Here is a 15349-nt window from a genome sequence, read left to right as displayed (position 1 = left end):
GAAAACCTGAAGAAACTTGACTTAGACAAACCTGTCTTAACAAGGCATGGATGACGGTGAGGATCTGACAATGAACAGGGAACCTGGAAACTAAATACTGAGGAGAAACTCTGACCGTTTGGCATGTTTTTGGAATGGTGTAAAGTGACATGCTATTTCTACACACTTCTACACGCCATGAGAACATATGTGCTGATATGTCCTCTACGAATGAGATGATGAAAGCATTTTGACTAATCTTTTCTGTGGTCCCACAACATGAACAGAGTCGTCAGTATCCTGATAAAAACTCAATAGTAAAGACAGCAAATAAGGACAAATGACCAAAATCAGACAACAAAAAGAATCCTGGAACTCGTAATGTTCTTAGCTTGTGTGGCTGAAGTTTGCGTTCAGTTTCTCATGTTAAGGGGGTCGTCCTGCTTCCCTCACTGGCTGAAGTTAAAAGGAAAAATGGTTTGAATATTCTAGTTTTTAGAAATGATCTTCTTGTTCGATGTTGTCCTGTTAAAACCTGAAGAAGGATGCATGCTTTCTGAGTGAAACTGTACTGACAAACAAAGACATGACAGAGAGCACAAAGATGGGACAGAAAACATGGTGGCACGAGGCCATGTTGGAGGGCCTCAGTGTTTACTGGTTTAACTATCTCAGTGAGGACTCGCTGAGTTTCGTGTTGAAGCTGTTTCTATGTAAATGTAGAGAGCCAACATTCATCATGGTTAGATATCATTCACACACATCAACAACACACAGCTTTAAACCTGTGCGCACACACATCAGATGATTGAATACAAGCTGCACTAGTATGTGTGAGTAAAGCCCATCGGCAAACAGGGAGGTTGAAACAGTCAAATCAGGTAATCAGCGAGTGCAGTCATGTGGCAAGAAAGGAGATTGGCACACACACACGAACACACACACACACACACGCTCACTCGTGATTGCCGTTGGTCGTCTTATCTGATTTCTATAAAGCACTAACATCTGTGAGTTTTTGTTTCTGTCTCTCTGCTTGTTTCCTGCCCTTCATAAAGAAGTCAGCAGACATCTTTGTGTTCAGTAAATGCAGGCTGTGGTTGGTTTGCTCATCCAGACCTCTGTTGGATTGTTTCTGATCTCAGGCCTGTTGTCAGTGTGTGGAATCTGTCAGTCTCTGACCTCTGGTGTCGTACTTTAATTTCTTTAAGCTCGGTCAGCATATCAAAGACATAGTGTTGGAAAAAATGGAATAAGTGTTAGACTGACTGAAATCATACTGAATAAAACTTCTAAAAGTGAGACAAACACACTCAGATAATGTGGTTGTGAGTCGAATTTCTTCTGCATATATACACTCAGGGCAAAATGATGCGGTGCGCTGCTTGCATTCACTCTCTTTTTGGTTGTCATTCCTCCGGTTGTGTCTGTCTGACTTGCCTATGATCGCTGAACACTTCTAAATTTACAGTTGGTCAGTGTACAAACTTGTGATTTAACAATAAGATGAACGTATACTTAAGGTATCGTCTACAAAGACCCGGACAGCGTGGAGGTGTGTTGATGAAGGTCAGGTCTTACCTGGAGCAAACAGGTCTGTTGGATCATGACCTTCGGCATGATGGTTTTTACCTCTTCCAGAGTGTTGAGCTGCTCTTGGAATGCAGGTGTGGATTTAGCCAATTGTTCCATCTGTCATTCGGACCTACGGTCGGGGCGTCCTTCACTGTCGTCCATAGAGGCTAACCTTTGCCTGCTGGCACTGGCCTGGGCTTCAGCTAATAGGGATCTGGACATCCAAATGGCTCGGCTGAATGCTAGATCAGTGGACAGCAAAGCAACCAACAAAGCCTTTCTCCTCAATGACTGTTTCATCTCTTGTGGGTTTTATGTTTGTGGCTGTAACTTGGCTTCATGCTGGTGACTCGGCCTGCTGGTGAACACTTCCCTCCAGTTGGCTTTGAAATGGACCAGATCCTCTGAGCATACTCCACAGTTCTCGTCCCAGGCTTTGACCCAGAGGTAACAGAAGAAGTTATTACACAGAAGAAGCCGGTAAAAACAGAGAATGTACACAGGGGTGCAACACATTTTTGAAGAATGCAAAGTGAACAGTATGCATGAAATGTACACAGCTGTAAAAGTGTCCAATCACTGCGCTACATAGCACCACTGATTTACTGCCAGATGAATTGTTGTTGGCTTTGGTCCGTGATGTGACAGGCCAACCAGAAAAAGCCAAATACTAATGGGCTGAAACAGGGTATATCATCACATACCCCAGAGGAGTCTGACATACTTTGATCCATGCAGCAACACGTCTCTTGCTTGTATACTGGGACAAGACGAGTAGGGAGTCGTTCCTTTCCACAGTCGCCTCAGGACGGGAGATTGGACTGAAGACACGTTTCGGTGCAATCTGTTGGTTTCCTTAGCTAGGATATTATTTTGAATTGGCTCTATATGAATTAATTGGATTATTTTGAAATGAATTAATTTGATTTCATTGGATTATGATTACAATGAATTGAATTCCAATTGGTTTGAATTGGACTATATTATTTAAGTGCCTTGAGATGACATTTGTTGTAATTTGGCGCTATATAAATAAAACCTGAATTGAATTGAATAGTCTAATTAAAATGGCGTAACTGAGCTGTAACTGTGGCTCTATTCAACTGTTCATGGAAACAAACTGAATGATGACATTAAGTCTTTAGATAAAACAGAGATCACTGGTGAGGAGTACTTCCTCCCATCTTTTAGGGCTCTTCCAGGCCATCAATCCGCTGCTGGTATATTCTGGAACGTGGGGGATGTTAGGATTGTCACTAGGATTGTAGCTATTGTCTTTTTTCATCTTATTCAACTTGTAGAGTTATTGTATCTGAGAACTTGCTCTGATTGGCTGTTCACTGCACTCACGGCGGTAAGGGAGACACAGCTAACAGCTAACTTAACATGTCCCACATGATCACTTCTCATTTTTCATCTTCTTTTCTCCACAACAATCATCACTTTTACATCAGCGTGTGGGGAAACTGAGAACCAACTGATGATGATCTCTGAAAAACACAAAGCTCACACTGTTGTGTTCAGGCTTCTGGTTCTTTTATTGTAGAACCCAGAGTCATTCTATCTGTGGTAGAAAAGGCAAGAAAAAACCCCATCAGCTCATGTCCAGCCTGAATGACTTCCTGTCTCCTGTCTTTAAATCAGTGAAGGGGGCGGGGCTTTCTGCAGCCTCTGCTGTCATCATCAATAACAAGCGCTTTATCTAAACTTTCCATCTGATGGTAATTACGCTTCATGTTGTGTCGATTAGCGTTCATTTCCACAGTCTGAAGGATCGGAGTGTGTCTGTGTGTGAGTGGGTTGAGAAGAATAATTGGTTTCCTCCTCAGCGATGACATCCCAACCTCCAGCTGTATCGCCGTGGTAACCTTGTTAATGTGTGTGTGTGAGGCAGAGAAGGAGGTGCGTGTCATCTCGCCACGTAACAATAAAACACTTGTAATAATCAGGCTTTCATTTGTCACTATAAACACTGTGTGAGCGTGTGTGTGTGTGTGTGTGTGTGTGAGTGTGAGTGTGCATGTGTCTGTGTGTCTGTGTGTGTGAGTGTGCACGTGTGTGTGTGTGTCTGTGTGTGTGAGTGTGAGTGTGTGTGAGTGTGCACGTGTGTGTGTGAGTGTGCACGTGTGTGTGAGTGTGTGTGTGTGTGAGAGTGTAAATCCCCTCACGGGCTGTGACACACTTCAGCATCACTCTGCATAAACGAGCAGATTAAAGACGATCGGAGGCTGAGGCTGCTTCCTCTCAGCATGTGTGTGATACATGACACGTACACGCTCACGTGCACGCTCACGTGCACGCTCACACAGTCAGCCAATGATAATGTGACAGTCACAGTGTGTTAAACTGGCTGTAAATCACCCTTTACTACGTTTGTGTATTATCTGAGAAAATATAGGTGGTAAGAAAAGGAGGAAAGAAAAGAAGAAGCTAGAGAAAGAAAATAAATGTGAAAAAGAAAAATAAGTAAAGGATTTTAAGGGAAATTAAAGAAAACTAAAAAGGAATAAAATAAAAGAAATAAAAGGAAAATAAAGGAATAGCATTATGTGGAATACAAAAGATGAAAAGTGAAGGCATAAAAAGGAAAAAGGTCCAAGAAAAAATAGGTAGAATGAATATAAGGCTCCAGAAAAGAAAGGAGACAAAGAAAGAAAAAGGAATGAGTGAAAAGAGGAAGTAAAGAGAAAATAAAATAAAAAGTAAAGAAGTAGAAAAGAAGATGAAAGAAAAAGAAGAGATGGGTGAATTGAGGTAAGAAGAGAAAAAGATGAGTGAAGAGAAACGGACTCGGAAAAGATGGATGGATGAACGGAAGATGGATGGGAGGATGGGTGATGGATGGGTGAAGAGGAGGTAGAGGGGGCGGGGTTAATTGAAAAGCCTCCTGAAGAAGTTTATAATGAAAAGCAGCAGATTAACGCAGAGTGTTTAATTAAGATAAAGACTAAATTAAGCATTGTTCTGTTACTGCCTGATTACACACACACACACATGCACACACACACATGCACGCACACACAGTAACACACACACATGCACGCACACACATGCACGCACACACATGCACGCACACACAGTAACACACACTCAAACTGCTACTTGAAGTGAAGTGGTTCAGTTTTAAAGAGGCTAAATGTGTGTGTGTGTGTGTGTGTGTGTGTGTGTGTCTATTACTGCGTGTACTCACGTGCACGTGTACTCACGTGCACGTGCAGGACACACTCTCTGAGGTGTAACTGAGATCTGATTGGTTTAAACATGCAGTGAAAAACAAACGGAAACACAGGTAATAAACACTATCAGTGATGATGTTAATGCAAATTCTCTTCTTCTGTGGTGTTGAACTGTTTCAAACAAACATTGATCTTCTTCTTCTTCTGTTACAGGAGGTGCTGTTGAAGAGAGCAGCTGACCTGGTGGAGGCGCTGTATGGGATGCCTCATAACAACCAGGTGAGCTACACACCTGAGCTGATTGGTTAGTCATACCAACAGTACCCAGAACTTTACAGCCCGGTTTAGCAGGTATTACAGTACCCAGAACTTTACAGCTTAGTTTAGCAGGTATTACAGTACCCAGAACTTTACAGCCCGATTTAGCAGGTATTACAGTACCCAGAACTTTACAGCTTAGTTTAGCAGGTATTACAGTACCCAGAACTTTACAGCCCGGTTTAGCAGGTATTACAGTACCCAGAACTTTACAGCTTAGTTTAGCAGGTATTACAGTACCCAGAACTTTACAGCCCGATTTAGCAGGTATTACATTACCCAGAACTTTACAGCCCGGTTTAGCAGGTATTACAGTACCCAGAACTTTACAGCCCGGTTTAGCTGGTATTACAGTACCCAGAACTTTACAGCCCGGTTTAGCTGGTATTACAGTACCCAGAACTTTACAGCTTAGTTTAGCAGGTATTACAGTACCCAGAACTTTACAGCCCGGTTTAGCATCTATTACAGTACCCAGAACTTTACAGCTTAGTTTAGCAGGAATTACAGTACCCAGAACTTTACAGCCCGGTTTAGCTGGTATTACAGTACCCAGAACTTTACAGCTTAGTTTAGCAGGTATTACAGTACCCAGAACTTTACAGCCCGGTTTAGCTGGTATTACAGTACCCAGAACTTTACAGCCCGGTTTAGCTGGTATTACAGTACCCAGAACTTTACAGCTTAGTTTAGCAGGTATTACAGTACCCAGAACTTTACAGCTTAGTTTAGCAGGTATTACAGTACCCAGAACTTTACAGCCCGGTTTAGCTGGTATTACAGTACCCAGAACTTTACAGCTTAGTTTAGCAGGTATTACAGTACCCAAAACTTTACAGCCCGGTTTAGCAGGTATTACATTACCCAGAACTTTACAGCCCGGTTTAGCTGGTATTACAGTACCCAGAACTTTACAGCTTAGTTTAGCAGGAATTACAGTACCCAGAGCTTTACAGCCCGGTTTAGCAGGTATTACAGTACCCAGAACTTTACAGCTTAGTTTAGCAGGAATTACATTACCCAGAACTTTACAGCCCGATTTAGCAGGTATTACATTACCCAGAACTTTACAGCTTAGTTTAGCAGGTATTACAGTACCCAGAACTTTACAGCCCGGTTTAGCAGGTATTACAGTACCCAGAACTTTACAGCCCGGTTTAGCAGGTATTACAGTACCCAGAACTTTACAGCCCGGTTTAGCAGGTATTACAGTACCCAGAACTTTACAGCTTAGTTTAGCAGGTATTACAGTACCCAGAACTTTACAGCCCGGTTTAGCAGGTATTACAGGACCCAGAACTTTACAGCCCGGTTTAGCAGGTATTACAGTACCCAGAACTTTACAGCCCGGTTTAGCAGGTATTACAGTACCCAAAACTTTACAGCCCGGTTTGGCAGGTATTACAGTACCCAAAACTTTACAGCCTGGTTTAGCAGGTATTACAGTACCCAGAACTTTACAGCCCGGTTTAGCAGGTATTACAGTACCCAGAACTTTACAGCCCGGTTTAGCAGGTATTACAGTACCCAGAACTTTACAGCCCGGTTTAGCAGGTATTACAGTACCCAAAACTTTACAGCCTGGTTTAGCAGGAATTACAGAACCCAGAACTTTACAGCCCGGTTTAGCAGGTATTACAGTACCCAAAACTTTACAGCCCGGTTTAGCAGGTATTACAGTACCCAGAACTTTACAGCCCGGTTTAGCAGGTATTACAGTACCCAGAACTTTACAGCCCGGTTTAGCAGGTATTACAGTACCCAGAACTTTACAGCCCGGTTTAGCAGGTATTACAGTACCCAGAACTTTACAGCCCGGTTTAGCAGGTATTACAGTACCCAAAACTTTACAGCCTGGTTTAGCAGGAATTACAGAACCCAGAACTTTACAGCCCGGTTTAGCAGGTATTACAGTACCCAAAACTTTACAGCCCGGTTTAGCAGGTATTACAGTACCCAAAACTTTACAGCCTGGTTTAGCAGGTATTACAGTACCCAGAACTTTACAGCCTGGTTTAGCAGGTATTACAGAACCCAGAACTTTACTGCCCGGTTTAGCAGGTATTACAGAACCCAGAACTTTACAGCCCGGTTTAGCAGGTATTACAGTACCCAGAACTTTACAGCCCAGTTTAGCAGGTATTACAGTACCCAAAACTTTACAGCCCGGTTTAGCAGGAATTACAGTACCCAGAACTTTACAGCCCGGTTTAGCAGGTATTACAGTACCCAAAACTTTACAGCCTGGTTTAGTAGGTATTACAGTACCCAGAACTTTACAGCCCGGTTTAGCAGGTATTACAGTACCCAAAACTTTACAGCCTGGTTTAGCAGGTATTACAGAACCCAGAACTTTACAGCCCGGTTTAGCAGGTATTACAGTACCCAGAACTTTACAGCCCAGTTTAGCAGGTATTACAGTACCCAAAACTTTACAGCCCGGTTTAGCAGGTATTACAGTACCCAAAACTTTACAGCCCGGTTTAGCAGGTATTACAGTACCCAAAACTTTACAGCCTGGTTTAGCAGGTATTACAGAACCCAGAACTTTACAGCCCGGTTTAGCAGGTATTACAGTACCCAAAACTTTACAGCCCAGTTTAGCAGGTATTACAGTACCCAGAACTTTACAGCCCAGTTTAGCAGGTATTACAGTACCCAAAACTTTACAGCCCGGTTTAGCAGGAATTACAGTACCCAGAACTTTACAGCCCGGTTTAGCAGGTATTACAGTACCCAAAACTTTACAGCCTGGTTTAGTAGGTATTACAGTACCCAGAACTTTACAGCCCGGTTTAGCTGGTATTACATTACCCAGAACTTTACAGCCCGGTTTAGCAGGTATTACAGTACCCAGAACTTTACAGCTTAGTTTAGCAGGTATTACAGTACCCAGAACCGCGGGCGCGTTTGTGTGCGCGTGTGTCATGCATCTGCAACATAAAACAAACTGAACCTGTGTGTTTTCTCTTGATGCATTCAAGATCATTTCTCTTACAGCGCGCCTCCTGCAGGCCAGTCAGATCGATCAATTCAACACGTTCAGATAACACAGCAGACAAATGTTGACACAAGTCATCAATTTCCTCATCAGTCGAGGTGAAACAACGAGAAATTATATGAAACGTGAACAAAAATGACCTGAAATCAACGTCCAATCAGCAAAAGCCTGACTAATTCTGATGACATGTTGGAGAAAATAAACAGTTCTAAACAAAATGCAGCATATGGATTCAGGTGTGACTGCCGGTGTCTTCTATGTTTTGTCTCTCAAGGAAATGATTCTTAAGCGAGCTGCGGACATTGCTGAAGCTCTCTACAGCGTACCGAGGAACCACAACCAGATTCCGTCACTAGGCAACACCACCTCGCACGGCATGATGGGAGTGAACTCCTTCAGTGGACAGCTGGCCGTCAACGTCTCTGAAACAACACAAGGTAAAGAAGGAATAGTACTGCAGGTGTGTTAATAACGTTAACCTCTATCTTGTATGGAGGAACTTCAGTCTCTGTAAAGAAGGCTTAAACAGCCATGCCACCCAGCACCCCTGATTCTTGATTTTCAGGGGGAACCCCCAAAATTCTTAGAATTTCTTTAGACATTCATCACAAGGAGCAACTCTGTACTAAGAATTTTTATGAAGACTGCTCCTGGAAGTCTCAAAGTCTGGCTCTCAGAGCCACACCCGCGAACATTTGGGCATGCTCCACAGATGTTTAGTAAAACATTTCAGGAGCCCTGATGCTTGACTGATCACCAACGTGTAGGTTAAGCACATGATGGTAGAGGAGCTACAATCTGAAACTGAATCAGTGCCTCCTGGGAGTTGTAGTCAGCTGACAGTACTGGAACTCTCTCAGGATGAGGTCCAATTTGGTTCCTGTGGGTCAGCTGAACCTGCAGGAACCAGACCTGCAGGAACCAGACCTGCAGGAACCAGACCACATGTATTGGGCCTGAGGTGGGGTTGTTGTTAAAATGGTGATATTTTCCTCTACCAGTTGGTTATAGTCGGAACACGAGCAGCGTGTCGCCACGGGGATATGCACCGAGCTCCACCCCCCAGCAGAGTAACTATGGAAACACTGTCAGCAACAGCATGAACGGCTACGGCAACACCACGATGCCAAACCTCGGAGTAGCAACTTCACCAGGTTTCCTCAATGGCTCGTCTGCCAACTCGCCATACGGCAGTAAGTATCAAGGTAAATACTCCCGGTATTACTGCTACACCTGTTCATGATGGTGCTGCTACACCTGTTTATTTCACTACTGCTACACCTGTTCATGATGGTGCTGCTACACCTGTTTATTTCACTACTGCTACACCTGTTTCAATTCAATTCAATTCAGTTTAATTTATATAGCGCCAAATTACAACAATTGTCATCTCAAGGCACAATTCAACCAGGCTGTAAAGTCTAATTCAAGCCAGTTTGAATTCAGTTCATTGTAATCATAATCCAATGAAATCAAATTAATTTATTTCAAAATAATCCAATTCATTCATATAGAGCCAATTCAAAAACAATATCCCAGCTAAGGAAACCAACAGATTGCACCGAAACTTGTCTTCAGTCCAATCTCCCGTCCTGAGCCTGAGGGACTGTGGAAAGGAACGACTCCCTTTAACAGGAAGAAACCTCTGGCAGAACCAGAACCAGGAAGAAACCTCTGGCAGAACCAGAACCAGGAAGAAACCTCTGGCAGAACCAGAACCAGGAAGAAACCTCTGGCAGAACCAGAACCAGGAAGAAACCTCTGGCAGAACCAGACTCAGGAAGAAACCTCTGGCAGAACCAGAACCAGGAAGAAACCTCTGGCAGAACCAGACTCAAGAAGAAACCTCTGGCAGAACCAGGAAGAAACCTCTGGCAGAACCAGACTCAAGAAGAAACCTCTGGCAGAACCAGGAAGAAACCTCTGGCAGAACCAGAACCAGGAAGAAACCTCCGTTTATGTCGGTACTGTAGCTGTACTGTTTCCAGATCGTAGTGATTGACTGTGTTAGTACTGATCTACTTCTTGACACTGTGCGGATCAAGGTCTCGTCCCAGCAGGTCACTGGCTGGTTAAACTGGTTGTAAACTGAGCCAAACCGTTCTGTAGCTCCGAACTGTTATTTAAAGGCAACCTCAGACGTCATGTTTCACCCTCTGATGCTTCCTATAGTGGAAGATGTCTGGTTTCTAAGGTTTTTCCATTGTGATGGAGAACAGTGGGAACCTACGGGTCATGACGTGGACTTGTAGGTGCAGGGCTGGCCAGATTGCCCCCCTTTTCTTTCACTATGATGAATACTAGTTTGCATTCAATAACAGTCCATTAAAATCCAGTTTGCCGGGTTCAGATCTTTGAATCCTTCTAAGCAGTGTTGAGGGATGGCATCGAGACAAGAAGCAACGTTTCACTGGAATTGCTGTAAAAGACATAATATAAACCAACCATTTGGAAAGAGTTCTCCATCAATTATTTCAGAAACTGTAACAGGAAGATCCAATCAGCACCATGGGAGCACTAACTATGAACCAATCAGAGCCAGTCGGGCGACTATTGCTGTAACAGGTCAGCACCACTTTTGTATTGTCTGAACTACTGTATAGAACTACTGCTCCTCCGTATTGAGAGGAGTCAGATGAGGTGGCATCTGGTTAGGATGCCCCCTGGACGCCTCCCTGGTGAGGTGTTCAGGGCCCGTCCCACTGGGAGGAGACCCGGGGGAGACCCAGGACACGTTGGAGAGACTATGGCCTGGGAACGCCTCGGGGTCCCCCCAGAAGAGCTGGAGGAAGTGGCCGGGGACAGGGAGGCCTGGGTTTCTCTGCTCAAGCTGCTGCCCCCGCGACCCGACCCCCGGAGAATGGATGGATGGGTTATGACGCGTCAAGCGACGGCGGCTGAGGATAATAGTTAGAGAGGCGGGGCTTGTACGTCATAGTTTCTGAAATAATCCGCATTCGCTGTTCATACGACTCCGGGCTATCTGGCGTTTTAGGATTTTCCTACTCCGGGACCCCTTTTCAAAAAATACCGGTTTCACACCTCGAAGGAGGCGGATACGATAAAGTATTTATGTGGATTCGACAAAAACGTTCTCCTGTAGACAGGCCCTCAGTTTCATAGAAACACAGTTAATCCTCCAGGAATCAGAACCAGAATCCAGTTTCCAGACATCCTAAATGGACGAAAAGCCAAAAACTCTGGAAAAAGGCCTTTTAGCATGTCTTTGGATATATAAAAAGTTTTACTGAACTTGAGCCCAACAGAGCAACAGAATCCCAGCAGTCAGAACCAATGAGAACCAACCAGCTTCTGTCTCTGTTCCAGTTGTCCCTTCCAGTCCCACCATGGCTGTGTCCAACTGTAACTCCTCTCATGGAGTTTTCTCCTTCTCAGCCGCCGTGAAACAGAAGAGCGCCTTTGCTCCCGTTGTCCGGCCTCCGGCTTCACCTCCTCCTCCACCTAACTGCTCCGCCAACAACACCAACGGACTGCAAGGTAAAACCCAACCACTTCACTGCTCCTCAGCTTCCCCCAACAGCAGCACCTTGCATCTTGTCCTCCACTTCATCAGCTCCCCTTTTTTCTGTGGATGAACTCCTCGTTACAGCAGCAACAGTCATATTTCTGTCTGCTTTAAACACAGAAATATTCTTTTCTGTCTGACTGACACTAAATCATTATTTGAGTATTACACTTTTATTCAACTGAACATATGCTGCTTACACGACAGGAGATATCTGCAGACAATAAAACATTCAGTTTAACACATTAATAATAAAGTTTAATTACAATTTATAAAATGTTTCAAGGTACATAAATTAGCAGCAGATTACAAAAATCTTCTGACATGAAATGTTCCAGAAACTGATGTTTAATATAAAACTGTTTAAATCAGAACACCAAACAGCAGAATTTACCTCAACACACACACACAGACACACACAGACACACACACACTGACACACACATATATATATAATGAACACATACATAAAGACACACACCAAACAGCGGCTAACCTGAGTCCTCTTAGTGTTACACGGAGAGTTCGTGTTTTATTCACCACAGCCCACAGAAACACACACACACACACACACACACACACACACAGAACACACACAGACACACTGAACACACACACACAGACACACTGAACACACACACACACACACACACACACACACAGACACACTGAACACACACACACACACACACTGAACACACACACACACAGAACACACACACACAGACACACTGAACACACACACACACTGAACACACACACACACACACACACACACACACACTGAACACGCAGTCTTTCTGGCAGTCAGTGTGATGTCAGTGTTTCTGACAGAAAGGTTTGTCGAGTGTTAAATATTTATGCTGCTGCTGCTGTTCATTGAGGCAGAAAGGCCACAGAGTGTGTGTACTCTCACGATTCTCCCTGATCATGTGATCTCTCTCTGCATCATCACACCTGAGCAACAGGTAGTTTCAGTTCATGCAGATGCTCCTTATCGTCCGGGTTCTGCCCATCTCAGTCCAGCCTCTTATAGATCTCTGGTAGTACTTTTGTATTTTGCTTGTAGTTCTTGTGTAGATATAGATATCTTGTAATACTCAGCATAATGTGTGTTTTTCTCCCACAACACACTCTGACCACTACTTTTACTTTAAGTCTGTGGTGCTCTGTACAATCTTTCTTGTTGACAATGAACGTGTAATGATGAATCATAAAGAACTGGCACAACTGCAGTAAATGCAATGATGCAGCTGCATTAGGATGGTTGCAGATGTGTAGTTAAAGACATGCAGAACTCTGCAGAAACAAAAGGTTTCAGAAGATCACAGTAAAGGAGTGAAACCAGAGTGAGGCCTGAGGGTGTCATAGTTACTTTGTTGAGCAGAAAGTCAGATGAGAGCACCTGTTATGTCAGTTTACTTTTGTTCTGGCCTTGATGCAGACAGCTCTGTCCTCACCTGTGTTCGTCTGATTTTATCTGAGCTGGTGTTCCCGACATGTTGCTGCTGTTGGATGTTTTTTAGGTTGCATTGTTACTATAGTTTTATCATATTAGTGTGATATTAATTGTGGGTGTTTCTCACAGGGTCTCTGCTTCCATCAGTGTAGGACAGATTAAGAATGCTTTTATTTTGCTAAAATCAAAAGGAGGAGAGGTCCAACTTTATTTTTTTGCATTTTTCACAATGAACGCTTGAACCTGAACTCTTCTTATTTTTCATCTCTCCATGTCCAGCATCCATGTCCGGCCTTGTCGTTCCTCCCATGTAGAAAGTTGTCCTCGTCCTTCCTCACCTCTCACCTCCCCTTCAGCCACGAGCACCAATCACCTCAGAGGGGGAGGGTATGTGACCTCAGGAGGCAGAACCACAGCCAACCAGTCAGATGGACCATTGCTGCTGTCTCTCACGTGATTGGACGAAGCGTCCGGTCTGTAAAAAGGAAATATGGACTTTTTCTACTTTGAGCTGTGTAACTATTTCTATGTTATATTCATTGTTGGGGAGGGGGAAAGTGATGTAAAAACATTAATGTGACACCTGTGATGTGACATCACTTCCTCTATTTGTGATTTAATTTTGATTAAAAATGAAAATGTGAAAATTACAGACATTAAAGGCCACAAATGGGAGTCAATTAGTTTAAAAGAAGTTTGCTAACATTTGATTGGTTCCACATCAACAGGATCATCAGGAGCAGATATCACCTTTATGACATCATAGACACAAGTACAAACAGTGTGGGGAGAGCAAACCAGCGGCTTCCTGTTAAAGGTTTTATTCAAAAGCTGAAAATATTTCAACATACGTTTGCATCTAACATCAGTGCTGCTTTCTGTTTATTTAGGAAACTTCATGGTTACAAGGACAGAAAAAAAATTTCCCTGGAGAATGCAGGCTGGTTGTTTCTGTTCAGAGAGATAGCAGTGAGAAGGAAGCTTCCTTTGAAAAGATCAAGACAAAGAAAAGTAGGGAACAGAGAAGGAAGCTTCCTTTGAAAAGATCAAGACAAAGAAAAGTAGGGAACAGAGAAGGAAGCTTCCTTTGAAAAGATCAAGACAAAGAAAAGTAGGGAACAGAGAAGGAAGCTTCCTTTGAAAAGATCAAGACAAAGAAAAGTAGGGAACAGAGAAGGAAGCTTCCTTTGAAAAGATCAAGACAAAGAAAAGTAGGGAACAGAGAAGGAAGCTTCCTTTGAAAAGATCAAGACAAAGAAAAGTAGGGAACAGAGAAGGAAGCTTCCTTTGAAAAGATCAAGACAAAGAAAAGTAGGGAACAGAGAAGGAAGCTTCCTTTGAAAAGATCAAGACAAAGAAAAGTAGGGAACAGAGAAGGAAGCTTCTTATAAAGTGATAAAGACAAAGAAAAGTAGGGAACAGAGAAGGAAGCTTCCTTTGAAAAGATCAAGACAAAGAAAAGTAGGGAACAGAGAAGGAAGCTTCCTTTGAAAAGATCAAGACAAAGAAAAGTAGGGAACAGAGAAGGAAGCTTCCTTTGAAAAGATCAAGACAAAGAAAAGTAGGGAACAGAGAAGGAAGCTTCCTTTGAAAAGATCAAGACAAAGAAAAGTAGGGAACAGAGAAGGAAGCTTCCTTTGAAAAGATCAAGACAAAGAAAAGTAGGGAACAGAGAAGGAAGCTTCCTACGAAGACGGAAGATCCCAGTTTGTAAGGAGAAAGGTTTCCAGTCAGGGACCAAGGATAAAGGAAGCATCCAGGGAGAAGGGGTATGAGTATTTCCTGCCTGCCGACTGAACAGGATGAAACTTTCTGACAGAGAGCAAAAACCACAGCAAAACCAGAACTAGTTATTTTAGTCTCACATACAAACAGTGTTTGTAGAACAGGTGGGAGCTTGTTTTCTCATCAGCTTCTCCCACTGAGAGATTCACAGGATTAAACAAAGTCCAGTTAACAGGACTGTGTCTGCTACCATCCTGATGTTAAACCAGAACACGATACTAGGTTCTGGATCAGAACCGACACCTGAAACCAGCTTATTTGAGGCTTTTAATCTCTTCATGACCCCAGCACACATACTGTGAAAGCACAACGTGTAAAAAGATCCACTGGAAAGAAAACCATTCATGACATTTAACTTTTTACCCCTCAAACTCTGCTCCTTCTTCATTAAGCTCCGCCCCTGTCTATTTGTTTTTAATGCTTGCACTATATGAAAAAATCCTGCATCCTGGTAGGCTACTGTGACGTCCGTCTTCTTGTTCAAAGTTGTCTTTTAACCCTGTGTTTCCTCTGTGGGTTTTGTGATTGGC

The 15349-nt window shown here is 43.3% G+C and overlaps 1 protein-coding gene across 8 annotated transcripts in view; it reads left to right on the top strand.

Annotated features, from left to right (window-relative positions):
- The window catches only part of ebf3a (EBF transcription factor 3a), a 64490-nt gene extending 50773 nt beyond the window's left edge, over window positions 1-13717 (top strand). For 5 of the 8 annotated variants that reach the window (XM_072373399.1, XM_072373398.1, XM_072373397.1 and 2 more), the window contains 5 exons: window positions 4944-5009; window positions 8324-8486; window positions 9051-9242; window positions 11377-11547; window positions 13314-13717. In XM_072373399.1, coding sequence (XP_072229500.1) covers window positions 4944-5009; window positions 8324-8486; window positions 9051-9242; window positions 11377-11547; window positions 13314-13348 — 627 coding nt within the window. In that variant the 3' untranslated portion in view covers window positions 13349-13717. Of the gene's footprint in view, window positions 1-4943; window positions 5010-8323; window positions 8487-9050; window positions 9243-11358; window positions 11548-13313 lie in introns of all 8 variants that reach the window. The other 3 variants (XM_072373401.1, XM_072373400.1, XM_072373402.1) reach the window with 2 other exon arrangements.
- Window positions 13718-15349: the final 1632 nt, after the last annotated feature.

Source organism: Leuresthes tenuis, unplaced genomic scaffold, assembly GCF_036924035.1.
Source record: "Leuresthes tenuis unplaced genomic scaffold, fLeuTen1.0.hap1 SCAF_20, whole genome shotgun sequence".
In the NCBI taxonomy this organism is placed as follows: domain Eukaryota; kingdom Metazoa; phylum Chordata; class Actinopteri; order Atheriniformes; family Atherinopsidae; genus Leuresthes; species Leuresthes tenuis.
The sequence above is the reverse complement of the archived record's forward strand: the minus strand, read 5'-3'. Positions and strand labels throughout refer to the sequence as shown.